Raw genomic sequence first — 25,478 nt, 5'->3', positions numbered from 1 at the left:
TAATTATTTCTATTAAAACGAAGCCAATTCTTGCAAATCAACTTGACAGTTTTGTCAAGGAATGACCATAGCTTACATTTACAATTTCTGGGCCAGAAACGATCGTTATGTTTTGAGGTATTCGCTAACAAATTCTTCAGTTTGGAAAATCGAGCAAAAATCCAAAGTTTTGCGCAAATTGTTTTGTTTATGAACAACCTGTGAAAACATTTATCATCTGGTTAAACAGATGTGTCCTTTCGGAACACCTGTGTGAAGTTTCCGTGAAGTATCTCAAAACGTAAGGATCGTATTTGGCCCAGAAATTGTAAATGTAAGCCATGGTCATTCCTTGACAAAGCTGTCAAGTTGATTTGCAAGAATTGGCTTCGTTTTAATAGAAATAAATGAAAAACTTTACCTACCGATTAACAGCTGGGTAACATTTCCAGCTTGGTTACATTTCCAGCAGGCGTCAGGATAGCTGGTTATCCAGTGTGTATAGGTGTTTTTATTATTTTCTAATCTTCTGCAAAGAAACTGAGCATTCTATCACTCCTGGTTGATCCACCTCTTCCAACACAGGGCTACAAACATGATTTCTCTTTAAATATAAGACAATACCATTCGTGTTATATATAAAAAAAACTCCAAAGGTGGCAACAGAAACCTTATTCATTTTGCAAAATCTCTAACTGGTAATTAGTTTTGAAATTATCTCAAACAAGAAATATCTTTAAAAAAGATGGTCGGCGAATTGTAATAAGACAAGTTTATAAGGTTTTCATATCATTTGTGTTATTCTATCATCTATCTAACATTTTTCAAATAGCAAAACTAAACACAACACTTCAACAATTTAAATGGTTCTCTTTTAACTTTTCACAAATGTTTCGTAGGGGTGCAATTTTGTTTCGTTTATCCTATGAGGAATAATTACAGCAGTGGTCTGGAAGATGCTTCTCTACCTAGAAGACCTTAATCGATCGGCTAATCACACCCTTATTAATGTGATACACAGACCATATTCAGCTTTTTCTGTAAATTGATATATGTTGGTATTTGAACAGGTTTTTATTACATTTATTAAACTTCCTTATAATTTTTTAGATATATCAATATTCTTCTAAATATACTGAGCGAAAAGTTGCGTTAAAACTAGGGATGGCAACGAATAGCAATTTTGGTATTCGAATATTCGGTCAGCCTTCCGAACGAATATTCAAATATTCGGTCATCAAATGAGCACCAAATCAACTCAAAATCTTATGAATTTATCGTACCCTTAGCAGCGCTCTGCATTAATTCTACTTTCGTTTACACCGGAAGTAATTTAGACATTGACGAATTAAGACTGACTTATCGTTCTCATCACTTGTTCATCTTTTTGAATATAAAATATTTGTTATTTGCCTCCATTTACATATAATCTATATAGGTTTTACTTATTTTTACATGTTTTTACAGGGATGTAGCCCTCCCGTAAGTAAGGTTCTCTCCACACATATTACATGTAGCCGACTTCTTATCGGATGATCGCGTGAAATACTTTAAAAAGACAGGCAGCATTGCTTGCATTTTGACAGTAGATTCACATAATAGCATGAACAATATTTTCGATTAAACGGGGTGTAAAATTAAGACTGTGGGGGTGGGGGAGTCTTATAAAAGATATATTTTGCTTAACTTTACCCTCTGTATGATTATTGAGTAGATTGTACTATTTTTTCCATACGAAATGCATTTATTATCAAGAGGAATCTGTTTTACATAAAAATAATATTCATCACATTTGACTTGTTTACAACACTTTTCGGCATTTTTCTTTACTGAAATACATCTTGAATCGACTTTGATTGAAATCCGAGTCATTAGTTCAAGTGCTTTCTGATGATTTTTAATAATATGCGGTTTGCACCTACCGAAAACAAGGCGATTTGTAACGGATTTACATCAGTTGGGGACTAATAAAATTTCTAAAGGTAAGCAATTAGCGGTACTTACTACAGGGTACGATGTCATCAACATAGCGATGTACAATATCGGCACGCTAATAATGTAATATATAAAGTGACACGTCTGACAGCGACGGAAGCCATTTTCGCGCGAATTTACCATGAAAGCGAATTTTGGTAAATTAGATAAACGAACATACTGGTTCTTGCATTTGGTTTTTATTTACTTATTATGATTTTATTTTTTTCCGAATATTCGATAGTGTAACAGTATTCGAATATTCGTGTCATGAACGAATATTCGAATATTCGTTGCCATCCCTAGTTAAAACTATAAACAGCGTCATTGAGGAAAAACGCTTCGTCTGTCATTTCACTCAGCATTGCACAATGAGAAAATGCAGAGTGAGAAAAAAAGACACCCTTATCCAATCAGGCAGAGAGTTGCATAAATCTTTCATTTTGATAAATTATCTATAATGCGTTATCAAGAAGTCTGATTTGCAAACTTCAGTCACTTGGCATGGATCAGTCTAGGTCCTGAATTTGTTTTTAGATGGCCGAAAAATATTTTGATACAATATTACCAGTGTTAACAACCTAAGAATATATCATACATTACATGCAGAAAAGCCCAATTTTTCTATGCACACACATAGGACAGCAAGCAAGAGGACAGCAAAGCTCAACTATTCAACAGCCTTGTCAATTGAATGGATATTAAAGTCAAACAAGAGTGCCAGAATGTCACAATATACGCCCGTCACAGCAAATTTATTTACTCTAGCACCTGTATTTGCAGATGTAATTTTAATTTTGTGGTTGTTTAGTAATCATTGTAATTCTTTTGTTTTTCTAAGTCCACAAAAAACTCCTTACCAGGTAGAGATACCTTAAAATACACCTAAAATTAGAAAGTAACAACTATGTTGTACCACAGAAAAGTGGTCTTGGTTTTTCCCTACGGTCAATTATAAAAAAAGTTACAATATAAGTTATTTATAGTAACAACTAAGGGAAGTTAATCTTGAAAAAAAAAAAAAAAAAAAAATCCCCCCCCCCCCAAAAAAATTGTAAGTCCACACAAAAATCCTTACCAGGTAGAGATTGGTCAAAATACACCTCAAAATTGGATGTAACATGCATGTTGTACTACAGAAAAGTGGTCTTGATTTTTCCCTATGTCTAGTAATGAAAAAGTTACAATATAAGCTATTTATAGTAACAACAAAGGGAAGTAATTCTAAAGAAGGGAACTGCGCATGACACTTCGTCTCATGATGGTGTATAATTGTGCCAAGTTACATCAAAATCCCTCCATGCATGAAGAAGAAATGCTTCGGACAGTCATTCTTGTATCTGACATTTGGCCTCTAAGTGTGACCTTGACCTTAGACCTAGGGACCTGGTTCTTGCGCATGACACTCCGTCTTGTGGTGGTGAACATTTGTGCCAAGTTATATCAAAATCCCTCTATGCATGAAGAAGGAATGCTCCGGACAAAGTTTTCATTCTTGTATCCTTTGACCTCTAAGTGTGACCTTGACCTTAGACCTAGGGACCTGGTTCTTGCGCATGACACTCCGTCTCATGATGATGAACAATTGTGCCAATTTTAGTCAAAATCCCTCTATGCATGAAGAAGATATGCTCCGGACAAAGTCATACTTGAATTTGACCTTTGACCTGTAAGTGTGACCTTGACCTTAGACCTAGGGACCTGGTTCTTGCGCATGACACTCTGTCTCATGATGGTGAACAACTGTGCCAAGTTTCATCAAAATCCCTCCATGCATGTAGAAGATATGCTCCGGACAAGGTCTGTGGACGCCGCCCGCCCGCCTGCCCGCCTGCCAGGGGCGTTCCCATAATACGTTCCGTTTTTCAAACGGGCGTATAAAAAGGGGCATAATTTTGTAAAATTGCAAAACAGGGTTATGGAACCTGTACAATGGATATCTGCTCATGACAATGGACAATTGCGTGAAGTTTCAATCTATTCCCATTAGTGGGGATAAACATTTTTATAAAACAAACATTGTGAGTGATATTTTTAAAATTCAGTAAGAACTACAATGGAGACCTTTAAGAATGATGATAAAAAATCTGTTACTTGCAAAATAAAGCCAACATTATTAAAGCCAGCTACATATTTGGTGGATCAAAGGAACAACAACTTGCATAGAAAACATTTCTTTAAACATGCCTTCTTGCAGAATAAGCTTTTTGCAACAAGCCTTTATGTTTTTAACATCTGAATTACATAAATCATCACTCCATTTCCTCATTGTTTTATTTAAAGCAAACACAGTTAAACCTGCCTTAGCAGCCTGCATTTAACAACCACTTGTCTTAAGCAGCTTGCTTAATTCCCAAATAACTGTAACACTTCTCTAATTTCAACATGTCAACTTGCTTTAAGCAGCCAGTTAATATTCTTCCCTTAGCTGGCTGCTTAGCCTTTACCCTGCTCAATTTCTAAGATAGACTGGTCCATCATTCTGTTTGGGCCGTACCACTTATGATTTAAAGGGGTGTTCATTGAAAATTTACTGACTGAACAGAGAACATTGCAGACCATGATCAGCTTCTTGGTCTGCACAGGTTGCAAAGGCAAAACCATTTGCTGCCAGCAGGCTAAATGCTAATACTAATTCAACTGTGTTTATTGGCAAAATAGCAAGCTATCATTTTGATATACTGACAAAATTAATGTAAATCTATGTTCAAACAGCAAAAAGGGACATATAATGCTGTTCAAGTATTATATGCATACATATGCCACCTGTTTTCAGTATCACGAAAATGGAGATAACATAAACAAGAGCACCGCCTTTTGGGTGCACAAGCTCAGCTGAGCATGTAGCAAAGATAACGTCCATTCGGTTCGAGATCCAGCACACAAAGAAAGATGCTGGGGTGTGTATTTTAGAACGAGGCAAAAGCAGCCCTTGAAACAAAGAAATATTCCCCGCTTATCGGAACAAAATTTGTCTCTGTATAACAGAAATATTGTCCTACCCATGATTTTCTAAGTCCAAAAGGGGCCATAATTCTTGCAAAAAGCAATGTAGAGTTTTGGTACTTGCTGTGCAGAGTCAGCTTTTAATGGCGAATAACTGCTCCATGTATTGCAAGTTTTAAAGCAATAGCTTTGACCGTTAAGGAGATAAGGAGAAAAGTTGACCTAAATGCAAAACTTAACCAAGAAATCTGATATTTTTCTAAGTCCAAAAGGGGCCATAATTCTTGCAAAAAGCAGGATGGAGTTATATTTCTTGCTGTACAGAGTCAGCTATTGATGGTGAACAAGAGTTGCAAGTTTTAAAGCAATAGCTTTGATAGTTTAGGAGAAAAGCTGACCTAAACATAAAACTTAACCAGGCAACGCCGACGCCGATCAAGTGATTCTTTTTTTCTCAAAAAATCAGATGAACTAACAAGAGCACCGCCTTGCGGGTGCTGACGCTCATCTGATTTTTTTTGTATAATAGAAATATTGTCCTACCCATGATTTTCTAAGTCTAAAAAGGGCCATCATTTTTGCAAAAAGCAGGATAGAGTTATGTTTCTTGATGTACAGTGTCCACTTATGATTGTGAAAAACTGTTGCAAGTTTTAAAGCAATAGCTTTGATAGTTTATGAGAAAAGTTGCCTTAAACATAATACTCAACCAAGAAAATGATTTTCTAAGTCCAAAAGGGGCAATAATTATTGCAAAAAGCAGGATGGAGTTATGTTGCTTGCTGTACAGGGTCAGCTTATGATGGTGAACAAGTGTTGCAAGTTTCAAAGCAATAGCTTTGATAGTTTAAGAGAAAAAGTTGACCTAAACATAAAACTTAACCAAGAAATCTGATATTTTCTAAGTCCAAAAGGGGCCATAAATCTTGCAAAAAGCAGGATGGAGTTATGTTTCTTGCTGTACAGGGTCAGCTTATGATGGTGAACAAGTGTTGCAAGTTTTAAAGCAATAGCTTTGATAGTTTAGGATAAAAGCTGACCTAAACATAAAACTTAACCAAGAAACTGATTTTCTAAGTCCAAAAGGGGCAATAATTCTTGCAAAAAGCAAGATGGAGTTATGTTTCTTGATGTACAGGGTCTGCTTATGATGGTGAACAAGTATTCCAAGTTTCAAAGCAATAGCTTTGATAGTTTAGGAGAAAAGTTGACCTAAACATAAAACTTAACCAAGAAATCTGATATTTTCTAAGTACAAAAGGGGCCATAAATCTTGCAAAAAGCAAGATGGAGTTATGTTTCTTGCTATACAGGGTCAGCTTATGATGGTGAACAAGTCTTCCAAGTTTCAAAGCAATAGCTTTGATAGTTTAGGAGAAAAGCTGACCTAAACATAAAACTTAACCAGGCAACGCCGACGCCGACGCCGACGCCGACAACCGCTCAAGTGATGACAATAACTCATCATTTTTTTTCAAAAAATCAGATGAGCTAAAAATGACAATTGCATCTGTCTACCTTTCACAATTTAATTTACAATACAAATCTTCATCAGTTTTACCTCACACCTTGAATGTTTGGGTAGTTTCCATAAACAACTAGAGGTTTAAAATCTGTCATAGCAGAAATTAGGGTCTGCAGTTACAATGCTACAGAAGGGAAAACCATGTAAAAATTTCTAATCAGTAAAAATGTCAAAATGTCCTGTATCATTTTGTTATACACATGACTGGATCTAGGTGATTTGGGGTAGAAAAGTGAAGCCTATGAACTTTAGATTAATTGATAGTTCTAAAATAACAAAAATTTAGAAAAATAACAGTAAAGTATTAGTTCTACATATTTCAATTTTCCCACTGGAAAAAAAAACAACAATGTGAAAATGAATACCGGTACTTACTGCGCTTACATCAGTAGCGTGATCTGGTGTTGGAAACTGCTTAACTGAAACAATAGAAACAGAATACGGATTATTCAAAAGAACAAATTTTAAGAAATAAAAAGCATTTAAATATTTAACAAAAAGTAGAGGCATGTACAGTTTTCTTTTTGGTCATCATTTGGAAGCATCTCAATTTTTTTTTTACTGCTTTCAGAACTTTGTTACTACATCCATTACATAGTATATAAGACATTACGAAAATTAGTCCATCCACAAATATGGAAGATTTCACAGTAATACATTATAAAAGTTTATACCATATTTAACAAAGGTCAGTTTCAAAAAATATGTTTTAACTAATTTCTAGCAATCATTGTGAATGTCAAATTTAAAACATCAATGTGCATCCTATACATACATAAACCCTTGACCTCCAGATTAATAATATTGTCATGTGTTTACGAATCGGACAGAAATATCCATCCCAAGGGCACCTGCGTATTGGGTGGTAATGAGGCTTGCATAATTACCGCCCATGCGCAGGTGGCCGAGGGACAGATATTTCTATCCGATTCGTAAACACATGACTGATATTTTTTCTTGCATATCAGATACAGGCTACCATTTAATTCTGGCAGATTATTTTTCTTGCATACTGTATTTTACAAATAATAGGTAGAAATACTTATGTAGCACTCTTTCTTATAGTATGAACACAAAGCGAGGGAAATTAACGTCTGTAAACAGAAGTGACGTCATGATGTTTTGCGTTACGCACAATAACAAAGTTCCGCTTTAGTTTTATCGTTTGTAGTGTAACGTTATGTTCTTACGGTAAACTAACGTATTTTGAATCGAGAAATATACTATAAGGAATGGAGAGAAACTATCAAGGTAACTGCTTTTTTCGTATTTTACATAAACAATATATTATCAGTGCATGAACCACTAGTTGTCATTAACAACACGAGAGTCATCTGGTATGGGGGGTGCCAGATGGGTTTTGCCGGCATGGGTAAAATCACCGGAAATGCCAGTCCGATGTGCAAGAAATCAAACTCTACATTTGATAGATGTCCTTTCAGCCTCAGAGAATCAACAGACATGCTAATTAGAAGCATTAACATAATTATAGTCTAAGAATTTTAGTGAGGAACTGACACTGTTATTTTTCTTTAAATTACCTTTCTCTTACAGATAACACGAACTTAACTTTTTCATACACCTATAATTATCTGTAATTTTAAGGTGATTAGGCTGTATTTATTTGCAAAATAATTCCATCTATCTGTATACATTAACAATATGCTTTGTTGATGACAAAATAACTGTCCCCATGTTCATTACAGAAAACTATCTAATTGTACTATTGCTAAGAAAAAACCCACACTTTATTTACTTTATTCAGTCATACTGTTACATTATGTGACCTGACTTAAATAAAAGTAATTGCTGTTGTTGTTGTTATTGTAAGAATCAACTTCTACATATTTCATCAAGTGTTCTAAACAGCTACCATACATTCGATTCTAGAGCAGTTCTTCTAAAATTCTAGAGCTGTTTTTGAAATTGTTGTCAATGAAATAACAGTCTGAATATGTTGCAAACATTCTAGAATACAGTTCTTTCTTACTCAAAGGCCTAAGACAATGCAGTGTTAAGAATTCTCAAAAGATACTAAAACTCATAACAGCAATGATCTTCCCTGATGCCACATTAATCACAAGAAACGTGGAAATTCCACAAAAACCAGGTTTTCAAACTTTGCATCACGCCAACAGGTTCGAAATGGTCATGTTCTATTATACATATCTGACTGCATCCAATCATGCCATTCAAAAGCAAAGGTATAAGAAAACTAGATGTGTCACTGCCTTCTGTAATTTATGATTCTTTGATAAAAGCTACCTAAACACAAAGTTTGCTGACAATAGGTGCACCCAAACTAAATACTGAGCATAAACCATTTTTCTATTTTTAGTAACAGTGACCCAAAATACAATCCAAAGCCAGTTCTTATATTAAACCCTTAGCCTGCTAAATTTCTAAAATGGACTGGTCCGTCATTCAATTGGGCAATACCATTTATTTTTCGAAGGTCTGGTGCTCAATGAAAATTTACTGACTGAATAGCGAACAGTGCAGACCATGATCAGTCTGCAAGGATCGGATTGGTTTGCACTGGTCGCAAAGGAAAAAAATCTATTTTTAGTAACTGTGACCTTGACCTTGACCAAATGGCATTAAAATGACCTTTTTTTATCACAAAAAATTTTTTTTTTTTGGATCTCAGTGGGATTTGAACCGATGCCCTTCCATTCCACTGACCAGCTTTAATTTTTGACCCAACGCTCTAGACCACTGCCCCACCGTGGAATTTTCTAAGTGTAAATAAGTTATCCTGACCTTGAACTTGACCCCAATGACTCCATATACAATCCAAACCTTGGTTTTTTCTATAAGCTACTTATAGGCCAAGTTTAATTTCAATACATTGATGCAAATTAAAGTTATTGAGTGGAAACCATTTTTTCTATTTTTAGCAACAGCGACCTTGACCTTGATCCAAAATGCAATCCCAACCTTCGTCTCCTTACCATCTAACTACAGGCCAAGTTTGATGTCTATAGCTTGTTCCAAACTAAAGTTATTGTGTGGAAACCAAGTTTGATGCCCACCAGCATGCCCAATGACATACCCCAATCTAATAACCGGTTTTCTACGAAAACCTGGTTAACTAGTCACAAATACTTTGTTACAATGAAAATCATGTGAATGTTGGAAAGAAATTCAAATATTATTTTTTTCTTATCTTAATTATAAGTTCTTTTTTTAATTTGAAGTTTTCATTTTATCACCCACATTAGCCTTAAATCTCTAAAAAAAAATAAAACAATTTCAATAATCAATGATGAAAAAGTGATTAACCAACAAACTCACTGCCAAAGTCTTGATGAAAATATTTCTGATGGCATGTCTTTTTACTGTAAGCAGCTAGCTAGTGATTACTGTGTAAGAGATTGTAAAGATACTACATCAGAAGGGTCTGCATCTTGAATAACTGTTTTTCATTTTAATGTAGAGTTAATAATATTTCCTTTGCAATAATGTAGTCAAATCATACCATAAAATCCATACTTCTTCCCTTTTGAGTGGGCATAACACATCAGTTCATCTGTCAAAGTTGAATTCAAGTCATCATTCCATTCAATCACAGCTGTAAGGGAATCCCACATCCACATTTTGTAGTCTGAATCTCGGTTAGTTATCACCAAAGTCTGTGAAGCAATATAATACATTTTGTAAAAACATTGATTCAGATCGAGTTAATCATAAATGCCTAAAAGGTCATGTACTAGTCGAGGCACTACTGATACTGAGTTTATTCACACTTGGTCTACTTGAAGAATGGTAAGAATGGTCCAAGAAACTTCATAGTCAGAAAAACACATCAGGAGCTGTTTGTAAAAATGTATACTGCAATGATTGTTTGTCTGAGATAACTATGTGTGCAACTGTCAGTCTCAAATATACTGTGGCCTTGACCTTTGACTAAACTAGAACTGTCACAGGAGTGACTAATTATACCCCAATAATACGGCCTTGTTACACAAGTATGGCAAATTTTAAGTTGGAAAGAGGCCATAACTACGTCAAAATATTGGTGGTTTTTAGCCAAAGTCAAACTTGACCTGTATTTTGTGAAGTTACACCTGTGTATCAAAAATGATTTACATCTGTCAAGGCTTTCACAAGTTATTGTCCGGAAACCATGAGTTTAGCAAATTTTAAGTTGGAAAGGGGTCATAACTACGTCAAAAATTGGTGGTTTGTAGCCAAAGTGGAAACTAACTTGTATTTTATGATGTTACACCTGTGTACCAAAAATAATTTAAATCTGTCAAGCTTTTCATGAGTTATTGTCTGGAAACAATGAGTTTGGCAAATTTTAAGTTGGAAAGGGCCAAAGTCAAACTAGAATGTGTCTGTAGGACACAGGATGTGCCCCCCACTGGTACATTTGTCACAAATAAGGGGCAATAATTCAAATGTTTACAGTCTTAAGGGGGTAATATTGCCTTAATTAACATTTTATGAAAAGGATTCAGTATTCTAGGCCATATACTTTTTGAGCTATGAGCATCACAAACAAAAAATCCACTAGTTTGGCTATTTCAAGGGCCGTAACTCTGTAATAAGCACTAAAATTCTCAAGACGAGTGCCAAGTGTGCAAGGTCACATCATGATAAAGACTCAAGTACGGTTTCATGAATTTACATCAAATATTTTTTGACCTAGGCACATTATTAGGGGAAAATGTGCGTTTTTGACTATTTCAGGGGCCATAACTTTAAAAACAGGGGATGGAGCCTGCCAAAAAATAAGCGGTACACAAGTTCATATCATGATTAAGACTCATGCAAGTTTTCATCCATTTATATCATATACTTTTATATCATATACTTTTTGAGCTACTAAGATGCATCACAAGGGGCATTTTTAACTATTTCAGTGGCAATAACTCTGGAAATAGGGGGCAGAGGCAGACAAAAAAATAGGAGGTGCGCAAGTTCATATCATGATAAAGACTCATGCAAGGTTTCATCCATTTATATGAAATACTTTTTGAGTTCACTAAGACGTGTCACAAGGTGAAAATGTGTATTTTTAACTGTTTCAGGGGCCATAACTCTAGAAATAGGGGGCGGACCCAGATGCAAAAAGGAGGTGCCCAAGTTCATATCATGATAATTATAGACTCGTGCAAGGTTTAATCAATTCTTATTAAATATTTTTTGAGCTAGGCGCATCACAAGGTGAAAATGTGCATTTTTGACTATTTCAGGGGCCATAACTCTAAAAATAGGGGGCGGAGCCAGATGAAAAATAGGAGGTGCGCAAGTTCATATCATGATTAAGACTCATACAAGGTTTCATGAATCTACATCAAATACTTTTTGAGCTAGGCGCGTCACTAGGTGAAAATGTGCATTTTTGACTATTTCAGGGGCCTTAACTCTGGAAATAGCGGGCAGAGCCAGACGAAAAATAGGAGGTGCGCAAGTTCATATCATGATAAAGACTCATGCAAGGTTTCATCAATTTATATCAAACAGTTTTTGAGCTAGGCACGTCACGAACTTCGGACAGACGCACGGACAAGTGCAAATCTATATGCCCCCACCACTCGGAGGGGGGGGGGGGGGGGGGGCACAAAAAGGTGGTTAGTAGCCAAAGTCAAACTTGACATGTTACCCATGTGTACCAAAAATTATTTTAATCTGTCAAGCCTTTCATGAGTTATTGTCCGGAAACCATGAAAACCAAGGGACCAACCAACAGACAAGCTCACTCCTATACACCCACCACCCAAACTTTGTTTGTGGGGGGGTATAATTACCTTAAAGCAATAGTGGTCATCTACTGACCTTATACAATCATCCTACGAAGTCTGACAGTAAAAAGTTTCAGAGTTCTCCGATTAAGCTTTTACCCTAATTTCCTAAATGTCACAGTGACTTTTTTCTGACCTTTGACCTCTTGACTACAAAAAGTTTAAACACTTACCACAAACAATTATCTTATGAACTTTGGCTGTTATTAGCCAATGCCTTCTATAGTTATAGAATATTAAAAACTCACTATGACCTTGATCTTTGACCTAATGATCCCTCCACACAAGAGGTCATCTACTGACTACAGACAATCATTCCATGAAGTTTGACAGTTCTAATCTTAAGCATTTTCCAACTGAAGATCCTAAATCATTTTCAGTCTCAAGGTCACTGTATCTTTGACCTTTCACCTTCTGATTTAAAAAGCAAAAAGGGTCATCAATTGACCACAGGCAGCAATCTTATGAAGCTTGACAGCTGTTGGCCAAAGCATGTTTTTCTACACTGTTTCCACTGTTGAGGTAAATATTGGATAAATTTTCCATAACATGCTACCTTTTATAACTTATCCTTATTTTGTATTTGCTTTTATCTTTATAAAACTGGACATGAAAAAAATGACACTTAACATTTAATTTTGATAACATTTTACGATATAAAACACGTTTTAAATGACACAATATATAGCATGAAATATGACACAACATGGAAAATAAAGAATGTAAAATAACAATAACATAGTGTCAACATTGTACAACACTTGTACAATGGAAGTGCTTGATGTTGACAAAATAACATATCATAAAATTAAGAAGACTGAAAAAAATTAAATATGAAACTACCGACAATATGAGCATACCAATTTGATGTTAGTAATGTACACCAAGTTATACATTTGAATAAGGACGCATGCAGCAGTTTTGGGTAAAAAATTTCCCAATAATTAATAGAATTTATTCAAACCTTGTGTATGAACAAACTGTCATGTTAGAAACAGACTTATGAAAAACAAATTGAAGGTCACCATGCTTGTTCAGGAGTACCCGTGCGAAAACAGGCCAGGAAATCCTGGGATTATCCTGGGATATCTCAGGTTATCTCAGGAGAAATTCCTGCCATTTTCCTGGGATATCCTGGGATATCTCAAGATTTTTCACGCCGGTAATTGGAACAGGATTTATTCCTGCACATTCCTGGACAATCCTGTATAAGCAGGAAACGCCAGGGTGTAGAAAATAACATTTTGAGGTCCAGGAAAACCCAGGATATCCTGGGAAGCCAAGATTGAAAAGTGTCCTGGGGCCAGGATATCCTGGAATTTCCTGGGATGTAGATGGAGTACCAGGACCAGGAAATCCCAGGAAGCCAGGATGGTAGTGTCCTGGGGCCAGGATATCCTGGGATTTCTTGGCAAGTAGAATGAATCCTGGGGCCAGGACATCCAAGGTTATCCTGGGTGCAGGACTTAACCTTAAAATAATTGTTAGAAATAATCAATCATTGTGTCTCATTTGGAAAGAATTAACTTTTTGTAGCTTTAAGATTATTATTAGACTGAAATGAGACCCTAAAGACAAACACAAGTTGTAAGCTTTTCTTCCTTTTTGGGGGAATTCATATAATAGGTATCTCACAAACACTGACAACTGTATAAACCAAAATTAATGTAATAAAAAATGTCAAATGTTAAATGTTATTTTTATACTTAAATATGATCATATTTGACCGGTTGTATTGTTTTTTTTTTTTTGTTTTTTTTTCAAATTAGCATAATTTTTCAACATCTCTTTTCATTCTCCATTTCATTTCATTAACTGCTGAATGTAATTAGCCTTTGCCTGACCAGCTTCAGCCTGTCCCTCATTATATTTAGGCACCCATGTAATTAAGTCAGTGGTTCAAATTTATTTATATAACAATCACCTAAAATATATACAAGTATTAGATAAACTCTTGTTACAGAAGCATAATTATCTATCCTTCACATATACCTGAACAAAAATACCTGTGACCAGGTAAAAGTTTAATTAAGACACTGAGGGGAATAAAGATGGTATTTTAGTCTATAATTTTTTTCTGGTCCTGTGACATTACAGGTTTGAATTACATTTAAAATTAAAAAGTTTAATGTTCTTACCTGATATCCTTCTTAAACTTAAGCATTTTTAGAGATTCCAGTTAAAATATTTTGCTCCATTCCATGTGCCAGCAACAACATGAACAAAGCACTTCCTGTTTACATTCAAATTTTTGGTATTCATGAGCAATTTTCTTGAGTACAATATAGTTACTGAAGGGAATAGCTAGAATGTTATTGATATAAATATGTACAGTACAAGAGTGAATTTGACCATTCTTTAGCCAACAGAATTTGCAATAATCACAGAAAAAGGGGGAATATTTTTTTGGCACATGTATAACAGCGTCAGAAGCCTTCATTTTCATTGGTTCCTTTCTTGATGCAGGATTTCTCAGGATATCCTGGGATTTCCTGCATAAAGAAAATTATGATTTACATTTGTTACAGCTTATTGAATCTTATTTGAAGAAGTCCTGGCTTGTCCTGCCTGTTCCTCAATCAATTTATATAAGTCCTGGATTGTCTTGCCTTATCCTGTCTTCTTTTATTCTGGTCCTGGCTTTTCCTGTCTTAAGCTGAGCTCTTAAAATACCACATAGGATATCCCAGGATATCTCAGGATTCACCTGGGATATCCTGGTCTCCAGGATTTATTTCTGCATGGGTTATCTGTACTTGAATATGCAAATTTGAAGAAAAGTCCAGTTTTACCAAAATAATGGAAGATAAATCACAGTACACCGGTCATGTAAAGTTATTGGATCATATTGCTGTGTATATGCGGTAAACTTTAATCATGTACAGTACATACATAGGTTTAAATCACCAGAAAATTCATAATTTTTTAAATTACATGATACGATAATTTTTACATAAATCAATGAGGGATTGAATCCCCTTTTGATACATATAAGTTTTATTTGTACTTATCTCAAAATCAGCATTTAAACCCAAATCAGCAGCGATGACAATTTCATTGGTTTCTTCCACTACTTTGGTCTTTTAAGTGTTTGATGCGAGTAGAGATATTCAATTATTGCCCATAAAAATTTTAACTAAATATTTCCTAGGATCGCGTCAAATTAGTTGGACTAATTATCTAAAGTACATGTACAATATTTTAACAGAAAAATGCATCATAAGTCATAAATAAATTTACTAAAGAACGACTAGATAAACCCTAGCAGACAGGCTAGGAGTCCAGTTACCGGGTGGCTAGAATGTAGGCTAGGCGTCCAGTTACTGGGTGGCTAGACACTTCCTTTGTGTACCTCAACCACTGCAGTCTACTAGGGTATTCCGAATTAGTCTAAAATGCGGGCCACTCTAAAGTTTTACAGCTCAGGACAATAAATACTCTGATAGAAATTAGACAAGAGCTGTCTGTAAGACAGCACACTTGAATTCTCAGTGCTTGACTCTGAATTAGAACTTTGCCAGTAAAAACTTTATAAAACTTTAACCAAAAAGTTCTAAGTTAAAAAGGGGCATAACTCTTGTCAAAATTCATATCAGAGTTATGGGGATTGTTTATCCTGGTGTAGACTTTGATAGTAAATAACTATTTTAAAATTCAAGTTTATAGCTTTGATAGTAACAGACATATTTGACTTTATCAGAAACTTTAACCACGCCGGGGCAAGTGCAATAGCTCTACTATTTCTTTGAAAAGTCAAGCTAAAAATGGTTATGTTTGTAACCTGTGAGTATCTGTGCACATTAAACAACTGCTTATTTTGGTTATAACATTTTTTCAAGCGATAAACACAGTATAAATAATTAGTCTATTGACGTCAAGATGCTAGTTTTTGCCGAGAAAAAATAGAGCTGCTCTCTTCAAGAGACGCTTACTTTATTGAGCGGTGATGTACACAAATAAATAATTAATATACGGACATGATGTACATTGTATACCTGTCACACTATAGGTATATAAATTTTTACATTATAAAACAAGAGCTGTCTCCATAGGATGACACATGCCCCCCGATGGCACTTTGAATGAATAGTTATGGCCGATGTTAGAGTTTAGGACCTTTGACCTACAGAGCTGGGTCTTGCGCGCGACATGTCGTCTTACTGTGTCACACATTCATGCGTAGTTATTTTAAAATCCATGCATGAATGACAAAGATATGGACCGGACACGCCCATCAATGCACTATCATGAAAAAAATTACCTTTAACGTCTAAGTGTGACCTTGACCTTTGAGCTACGGACCTGGGTCTTGCGCGCGACACTTCGTCTTACTGTGGTACACATTCATGCCAAGTTATTTGAAAATCCATCCATCGATGACAAAGATATGGACCGGACACGCCCATCAATGCACTATCCTTTAATGTCTAAGTGTGACCTTGACCTTTGAGCTACAGACCTGGGTCTTGCGTGCGACATGTCGTCTTACTGTGGTACACATTCATGCCAAGTTATTTGAAAATCCATCCATCGATGACAAAGATATGGACCGGACACGAAAATTGTGGACAGACTGACAGACCGACAGACTGACAGACCGACGGACCAACAGACGGTTCAAAAACTATATACCTCCCTTCGGGGGCATAAAAAGTTATTTATATTAAACAAAAGTCATTAAATATGGGGTATTTCGAATCACATACATTTTATGTTCTATTATAATATACGAAAAAGTTCTTTATTTATAACACATGTGCTTCAGGGTACCAGATAATTTTTTTTGGCCTATGAGTATTTTAGTGCATGTCAATTTGTGGGAATATGGGCCGCCGTGAGAAAATTATTGAGAAATATAGAGACCTATCCCACATTGTAGATTGAAGTGAGTTATCGTAATTTCCCATGTATCTCTTTCCAGACACGCGACTGGAAAAAATTATGACGTCATAAATATGGCGGCTTAAGAAAAAATGAAAAAAACGTAGGCTGCTGAATAATTACAGGTGACAACATCTTTGAAAACTATGTTATGATTGCAAAATTGATATATTTAGTGAAGGTAATGTTTATTCTAGCAGATAAAACACTTTTATGGAAAAGGATGGAATTAATATGTTTAAAATGAAAAACAAATATCCATAAATATAAAAAAAATGACGAAAACGACTGAATAACGATATTAAGTGAGCAAATGTCTGTTTAATGGCGCAGTATGTTCGATTTAAAATAGAAATAGTCTGATAATCTATCACTACAATAGTCGATTAGCATAATTATATGTATCTATATATCCTTGTTATCTGTATCAGTGTGTCAGTTCAGCTTAATGCCCCGACACTGTGGTCAGAACTCAAAATCAATAGAAAAAATACCTGTTACAATTTTAAGAATGCTTTTTCTAATGCATTTACAGCTTGTTGTAAACTATTTTGTAGTGCAAATTCTCCTATTGAAATTGATAAATCCAATCAATTAATACATACTTCCCAGTAAAACTAAGTTAAAGACATCTACGAAAGGAATCATCAGAAGATTTCTCTAAGAATGTTTTTGTCCAGCATACTAGTGGTCTATGATGTCATCGTCGTTTAGCGCTACAGTATATTTATGTTTTGCAGAAGAAAATTTATAATACTAAAAACTACACCTTGAGTCCTTTCAGTGAACAGGATTTGGTCACTAATCAAATCCCTTCATTTGTATTTTCCAGCAAAGCTCGCATATATGATCAGCAATATTATTTTCCTTAATTGCATATACAATTAGATTATGCTCGTTTCATAGATAATCTAACCTCTAATACATGTACCACTTCTAATTTATTAAATCGTATAACTTCATGTCGAACTGATATTTACCTCATGTAAAAAAAAATATTGCGACAAAGTATATGCAGATTCTGAAAAAAAAAACCTCCCAGAAAAATTAAAATCAAGCAATTACAGGGAGTGCTTTCCGTCGTTTCATATGATTCCTTTACTCTTTATACCTATTTACCAAATAATCCAATGAATTACAAAATAACTGCTTTCATTAAACGCCTTTTTGTGTGTATTTAATTTCAGTTAAGCCTTTTTCTGCTTGTAACATTGCTAAAAATAAGTTCCATGTGAACGTGTGAGGCAGATTGTCAAAGCATCTCCGTATTAAACGGTGTCCGGTAAGGGAATGCAGTTTTTCGAGAGATAATAAGTAATCCATGAGAACTACTTCCACCTAGCTTGTCGTATGATTTAGAAAACGTTAAACATAGTTATATGTGGCTACTATATGAAAAATAATTCACGCATTCTTGATGAAGTTTTCAAATACAAACAGTCAGTTGTTGCTCGAATAATTGACATTTTTTTTATGTCTGGGAGGTGTAGTTATTAAATGAAACTAACAATTCAAAGACTACAATACTGCATCGCTTGGGATTGATATATCTCCATATCTTAAACTGATTTACACTTTCAAGTTTATTTACTGGAGTTTTTCTCTATTCAGATGGGGATGTTCCCCATACAATCTTCTGCAAGTATATCAGCTTAGATAACTATCTGTTACTAGATACGTAGTTTGTCACAATCAGCTATAGGTCATGTTGTTTGTCGGTTATATGCGACGTTTAATAAATACACTTTCCTTAACTTTTATATAATCTTCATATATTTGCAAGAGCGACTTTGAAGAATTCAATGAACGTTATCAATATGTCCTTTTGCAGATATACTCCTATTATCAAGTGCAAGAATATTCTACTAAATTTCACGATTGTAATTCAGACTTATGTGGGTTATTTTTTTTAAAGTTTAATAGCAATTTAAAAACACTTCGATTACTAAGTACATCAAAACAGTAGTTATTTATCAATTTTAATGAAAATTTTCACAAATGATGAAATGTTTTATCATATGCGGTTCTGACCCTTTTATTTGGAGATATGTTAAATATTCGGTGTTCATTCTTTTGTCAGCTTGATGCTACACTTTCCTCTTTGATCGTGACCAACGAAAGAGGTGGACCACGCCATGACTGGTGGTTCTTAAAGGCCATTTGGACTGAGTTGCTTTGATATTTTTCTACTTTCCTGATTTGTCGGATCCTTAATAATGTTCTGCTGGTATTCTGCTTTCTGTAACGGCATGGAGAACATGCGCAAATGATTTGTTAAAAGCTTTAAAAAGATTCCTTGAATGTATAGAATGCAAATAATCAAGATAATAGAAGACTTGGTTTGACTAAGTTTGTTCCTGAGAGGTTTAGAAAGGTGAAAAAAAATCTCATGCCCTTTAGCACCAGCTTAAGCTGAATTATATTATAATGATATTTAACGAACTTCATAATACTAAAGGACCAGAGGCTATTTAGTATTTAATGTAAATATTTACTTGATCATTTTTTTGTGTTTCAATTAATAGTGTGCCTCAGTCTGAATAAGACACTCAGCAGTTCGGGGATTAAGTTTACGTATAATGTTCTATAAAACTGGAATATGGTGGAGTATTAGAGTGTGAGCATTATTGCCAAACTACTGTTTAAGCACACCAGCATTGTTTTGCAACTGACTGTTCCAAGGCTTTGCCGCACTACGTTCCTTTATTTTACGTTTTAAGCTTTCTGTCTATTGGCTTTACTTAGTTCATGTATTTATCATGTTCTTACCTATACATGCATTGCTGCAGAGTTTTACGGTTCAAAGATGCGTTGCATTAACATGAATCAGAGTTTATCACAAATCGGATCTGTTGAGAAATATTTTCAGTTTCAGAGAAAGAATGATGAAAGAAAGAAAATGAAATGATTATCCCATGCCCCTGATGCCCCTCCTCCTACAATTAGCTAAACATAATTACGGAAAGCCCATAATAAACGTTTAAATGCAGGTTTGATAAATAATATTGTTTATAGATACTTTTGTTATCGCGGAGCTGAAGACGAATTAAGTAAAACGCTTTCAGTGTTGATGTCAAGTTTGAATGCATATGATTAACCAGTAATTCTGAGTAATTAAGTCGACTATTATGAATCTAACTTCAAGAAAATATCTGTTAAATTTCCACCGGCATAGTCGTCTTGATCGTACTTAAATCTTGTTTAAATAAAATTGCAAACAATGCATGTAATATGCACATGTTCTAATAATAACAGCATAGACAATTACTTGTGCCGACATTGATTTGTATTGCATTTTCGACAAAATCCTTTCCTTCTACATGTAGGTACTGATTAAAACCAGATATTAATAACGTATTTTCCCTTATTGTATGTTATATTTCTTGTAACGTTTGGAAATAACCTTATTTCAGATTCAACGCCATAAGATTAGTCGAAAATATTTTATTTCCGGAGGTAGAAGCGATATGTAAAAATGCATTGTAAATTAGGTGGGTGGGGTACAAAATAAACAACTTAAATAACTTAAATATACTTTCTACTGAGAAAGTGCAAAAATAATATATTTGATATGTCCAACTGCCTTGTTTAATAACATCATATTCGATATTATAAGCAATTTTACATATATTTTCAATCATTATTCAGCAGTATTATTTTCGTAAACGGTCGCCATATTGATGACGTCATTTCCTGATCCAGTCGCGGTCCCCAGAAGAGATAAATACATGTTATTTTTGTCTTGGACTAAGGAATAATTTGGTATATCTGGCTATATTTCTCAACTACTTTCGAGCGGGATTACGAATGGCCATGGACTATTTACTCATCATAATTTTTGTGAATGAGTAAAATTTGAAATTGACTAGGAGTAAATTTGTAAATATAAAACAAGAGCTGTCTCCATAGGATGACACATGCCCCCGATGGCACTTTGAATGAATAGTTATGGCCGATGTTAGAGTTAAGGACCTTTGACCTACGGAGCTGGGTCTTGCGCGCGACACGTCGTCTTACTGTGCCACATATTCATGCGTAGTTATTTTAAAATCCATGCATGAATGACAAAGATATGGACCGGACATGCCCATCATTGCACTATCATGAAATATGACCTTTAACGTCTAAGTGTGACCTTGACTTTTGAGCTACGGACCTGGGTCTTGCGCGCGACACGTCGTCTTACTGTGGTACACATTCATGCCCAATAATTTTAAAATCCATGCATGAATGACAAAGTTATGGACCAGACACGCCCATCTGAATGCACTATCATGAAATATGACCTTTAACGTCTAAGTGTGACCTTGACCTTTGAGCTACAGACCTGGGTCTTGCGCGCGACACGTCGTCTTACTGTGCCACACATTTATGCGTAGTTACTTGAAAATCCATCCATGGATGACAAAGTTATGGACCGGACACGCCCATCAATGCACTATCATGAAAAATGACCTTTAATGTCTAAGTGTGACCTTGACCTTTGAGCTACGGACCTGGGTCTTGCGCGCGACACGTCGTCTTACTGTGGTACACATTCATGCCAAGTTATTTGAAAATCCATCCATGGATGACAAAGATATGGACCGGACACGAAAATTGCGGACAGGTTCAATAACTATATGCCTCCCTTCGGGGGCATAAAAAACAGAATCAGTTTTATACATATTTTATTGGGTGTAACACCCATGAATTTGTTTGCAGTTCAGTTTCAATTCGGCATTCAAGTTTTTGCTTCTTTTTTCCCTTGACTTGCTTTCGCTTCACAGTCACTACCGACTCCAATAGAATATTCAATATACCTTTAACTATGTTTTGGGGACCATTTTTTTTGTTCGTTTAAAAATGCGTAGAGCTTTTGTTCACTTTTGACATTCTTAGAAAGAGATATTTTTGTTGTTTACTCCGCCCCGGAAGTTGATATCTTTTAAATCAACACCACTTTAAAATACACTACCATGTAACCATCAGTATTAATTCCCAACTGTTTAGATTTATGCATGCATTGAGTGTATAATATAGTTTAACCTGGGTTTATAGAGTACCATTCAATGTGTGTGTACGTTCAATGTGGAAGAATTAATGCCGACTGTGCTCTGCTACCTAAAGCATCTGGACGATTCAGATTTTGTGTACACTATAGTAAAAAGTCATTGTGTGCATTTCTGTAATTTCATATATACCTTTTTATATGCTTAAAAATTATCAGACATGCGTATATGCATTATTTCAAAGAGTAATGGTATGCTAATACGCATCTTATCTGGAGCCCTGGAGCTTTACTTTTATTTCATCACCCTTAGATATATTTACCACTGTCCAGTGTTACCCCATTTATTTGAAAATGTCTTGAACTCACGTCTGGAGTTAGTCCGGACCATTTTACACGCTACTATGTACTACACTCAGAACAGCGGTTTGTTTCCAATAACAATAAATATATACTGCATTCATGATGGTCTTATTTTTTCTAATGTGAAGTGTCTAGGGGAATGGATCCGTAGGTGTAGTACCTCTAGAATCTGATTTAGATGCAACTATATACATTGAAATATTTAAATCATATGTTTAAAAGACAGTTTTTAAAAGAAAAACCATGTCTGCATGTGTAGTCTTTTTAATGCAAAGAATTACAATAATTAAAATGGCGGGAAAATGTGGTAATAATGATTTTGTAAAGTTGTAGAGATTTCTAAATGCTGCCTATTTTAGCCATGTACGCAAACAAAAGGAGGCTGGATGAGTACCCTGCACAGCACAGTACAAGAGTGAGAAGGATTCGAAAACACTCTACGAATAGGGTCAGTAATACGGTCGAAAGTGCATGTGCTTCCGTGGTGTAGTCGAAAGAAGTCCAAAGTAAATAGATCTTAATTTTCCCATTTATTGTGCAAATTCGTGTAAAACGAGTGCTTTTATCACACTTTTTTATTGCTAGAATATATTCTGCATGAAATGAGACGGTTTTCACGTTTACACTGCAATGGCTTGCAGTTTTGTAAATCGAAACCGAAAGCCGGGGTTTACTTTGCGGACAAGGGCAAATATGCGCCAGTTTAGGGTAGCAGACAGACACTGACTCGCATATTTCACTAGGAACTATTCAGAGTGAATCATATTTATATATACCCAGGTAAAATAGTTCAAACAATGGAAACTTTTGCAAAAATTTACAGTAAAGGACCATGGGGCATAAATGGGTAAGGAGTGGCTTTGATAAAAATGTCTGTATTTCTGCAAAATCTAGAATTTTTACTGAAAAAGTTATAAAATTTGATAAGAATATATCTGTTAAAGTGCTGTTGTGTAAAAGTCGGGCACCAATATGGAGAAAAAAGAAAAGTAGCGCATACTCATATACTGCAACGATGTGATTTAGATGCAGCTATATACAGTTAAACATTTGTATCATATGTTGAAAAGGCAGTTTTTAAAAGAAAAACATATTCTTTTTTTTTTTCGGTTGTTCACTGGAATACTAATAGATAATAATAAAAACAGAAATTTTAGTAACAAATAATGTGCATGCTATATTTGACACCAGTGAGATTCGAACCAACGCTCTCTTCTGTTTGAACTAAATTTAAAATTACTAAGCGAGAGTGATATCCTTTATACCACTTTGGGTCCCTTGGGAAGCTACCGGACCTCTAGACAACCCGTACAGGGCAGGCTAGAGGTCGGATAATCAATATGAATACTGAGAATTGACAAAAAAAGAGCAGATTATATTTTATCTTTAAACATGTTAAAACAGGATTCCAGTAAGCAGACCGCTAGACTCTGGGTCTAGAGGTCCAGTTATCGGACCCCCAGCCACATTCAGAGTAGGAAGTGGCTATTCTTACGGTCCCGTAGGAATAGCCTCGCAGGCTATTCTTACGGCTCTCCCGTAAGAATGGTGAAAGGCCCACAGGTGGTTATTCCAATGGCAGTTTTGTATTACAATACATTGTACTGAAGTCATTCAACTGATATATTTTCAACTGATTTCGGAAATGATATGTAATCACATTTTGGTCATTGTGTTACAAATAAAATGTCAGGTCTGAATTGATGCAAACATGTCAAGCTGATGTGTGACAAACATCAAGTATAAAACTAAATTAAAGGGCAATAAACATGTTTAGAGTGGTGAAAAATTTGCATGTATATACACGAAACATAGATCAATATTGTCTAACTGGTTTAGTTAATAAAAATTGGTCAATATTTTTTAGTGTTTCAATATTAATAACGTAATGTATTTACATCTACATCTGTACAACCAACAATCGTTTTCTGATTTATTTAGAAGACAAATTTCAGTTAAATAAGTACACTTACACTTACGATAAATTGGACATATTAAAATTGTTTGTTTATGTAATAAATGGAAGTAATAAAATGCGTTATACTAGGGGAAATCACTTCCCTTTTTTGTCTTCTCTGGATTTCCTTACCGGAAAAGTAAAGAAGTTGGGTGAAATTATATCAGTCAAATGAATTCAGTACTATGTGTAACACAAAACTGCCGTAGGAATAACCACCTGCGGGCTTTTCATAATTCGTACGGGAGAGCCGTAGGAATAGACACATTCGGGCTTTTCGCTATTCTTATGGGAGAGCCGTAAGAATAGCCTGTGAGGGTATTCCTACGGGACCGTAAGAATAGCAACTTCCTTCAGAGTACCAAAGTACACAGGCACTTGGTTGCACTGATAGTATTTTTCTTATATTGGCCTGTACTTGGTTGCACTGATAGTATTTTTCTTATATTGGCCTGTACCTACAGTTTGTTGGTTTTAATACGTGCACCTGTGCTCTCTGTATTCAAAAACATTATTTACTGTAAGTGAATCCCTTTTATTAAAAAAGTTAAAATTTTAGTTTTGGTATATTATTACATATAAGGCTCGGATGACCCGGCAACGGAAGTGTTTGTCTTGTGTCTGACGGGTAATGACTGGTTTTGTGAAAAGGTTTTCGACCACTAAATTACTTTTCGTGCGGTGTAGTTCCGGTGTACTGCAACCCGGCAAACTGATTGCTTTTTCTTTGCGAAACGAGAACCAGTCGAAAAATTAGCGGCTTACTACCGTCTGCGAAACCAGTCGAAAAACAAGTGAGCCGTAGTTCCATTGCCGAAAATGGCGGACAGCAATACCTTGGCTTTATATCTATAATCCCTAGACCTATTTTTTTAAGATTCTTTAAGAAGCGATTTCTCGATACATTGTTGATATTTTTATAATCAGAGAGTGCTACTTCAAAGTTTAAAAGCAGCAACCGTTTGGTATTTTTCCATTTACGTAAAACTACCATCACTGCAACCAGGTGCCTGTGCCCAAGTACACTGTACTTTCAAAGTAGGCATTTTTCAGTTGGAATGATGGGCAGACAATACTCCATGCCTCCAAACTCTTCAACACCAGAAGTAT

The 25,478-nt window shown here is 35.3% G+C and overlaps 1 protein-coding gene across 1 annotated transcript in view; it reads right to left on the bottom strand.

Moving 5' to 3' along the window:
• The window catches only part of LOC123536124 (di-N-acetylchitobiase-like), a 46,944-nt gene that overhangs the window by 21,182 nt on the left and 284 nt on the right, over positions 1 to 25,478 (bottom strand). The window contains exons 2-3 of the mRNA XM_045318955.2: positions 9,906 to 10,059; positions 6,800 to 6,843 (exon numbers count right to left, since the gene is read on the bottom strand). Of these exons, the coding sequence (XP_045174890.2) occupies positions 6,800 to 6,843; positions 9,906 to 10,059 (198 nt within the window). The remainder of the gene's footprint in view (positions 1 to 6,799; positions 6,844 to 9,905; positions 10,060 to 25,478) is intronic.

This window comes from Mercenaria mercenaria, chromosome 17 (genome assembly GCF_021730395.1).
Source record: "Mercenaria mercenaria strain notata chromosome 17, MADL_Memer_1, whole genome shotgun sequence".
Taxonomy (NCBI): domain Eukaryota; kingdom Metazoa; phylum Mollusca; class Bivalvia; order Venerida; family Veneridae; genus Mercenaria; species Mercenaria mercenaria.
The sequence above is the reverse complement of the archived record's forward strand: the minus strand, read 5'-3'. Positions and strand labels throughout refer to the sequence as shown.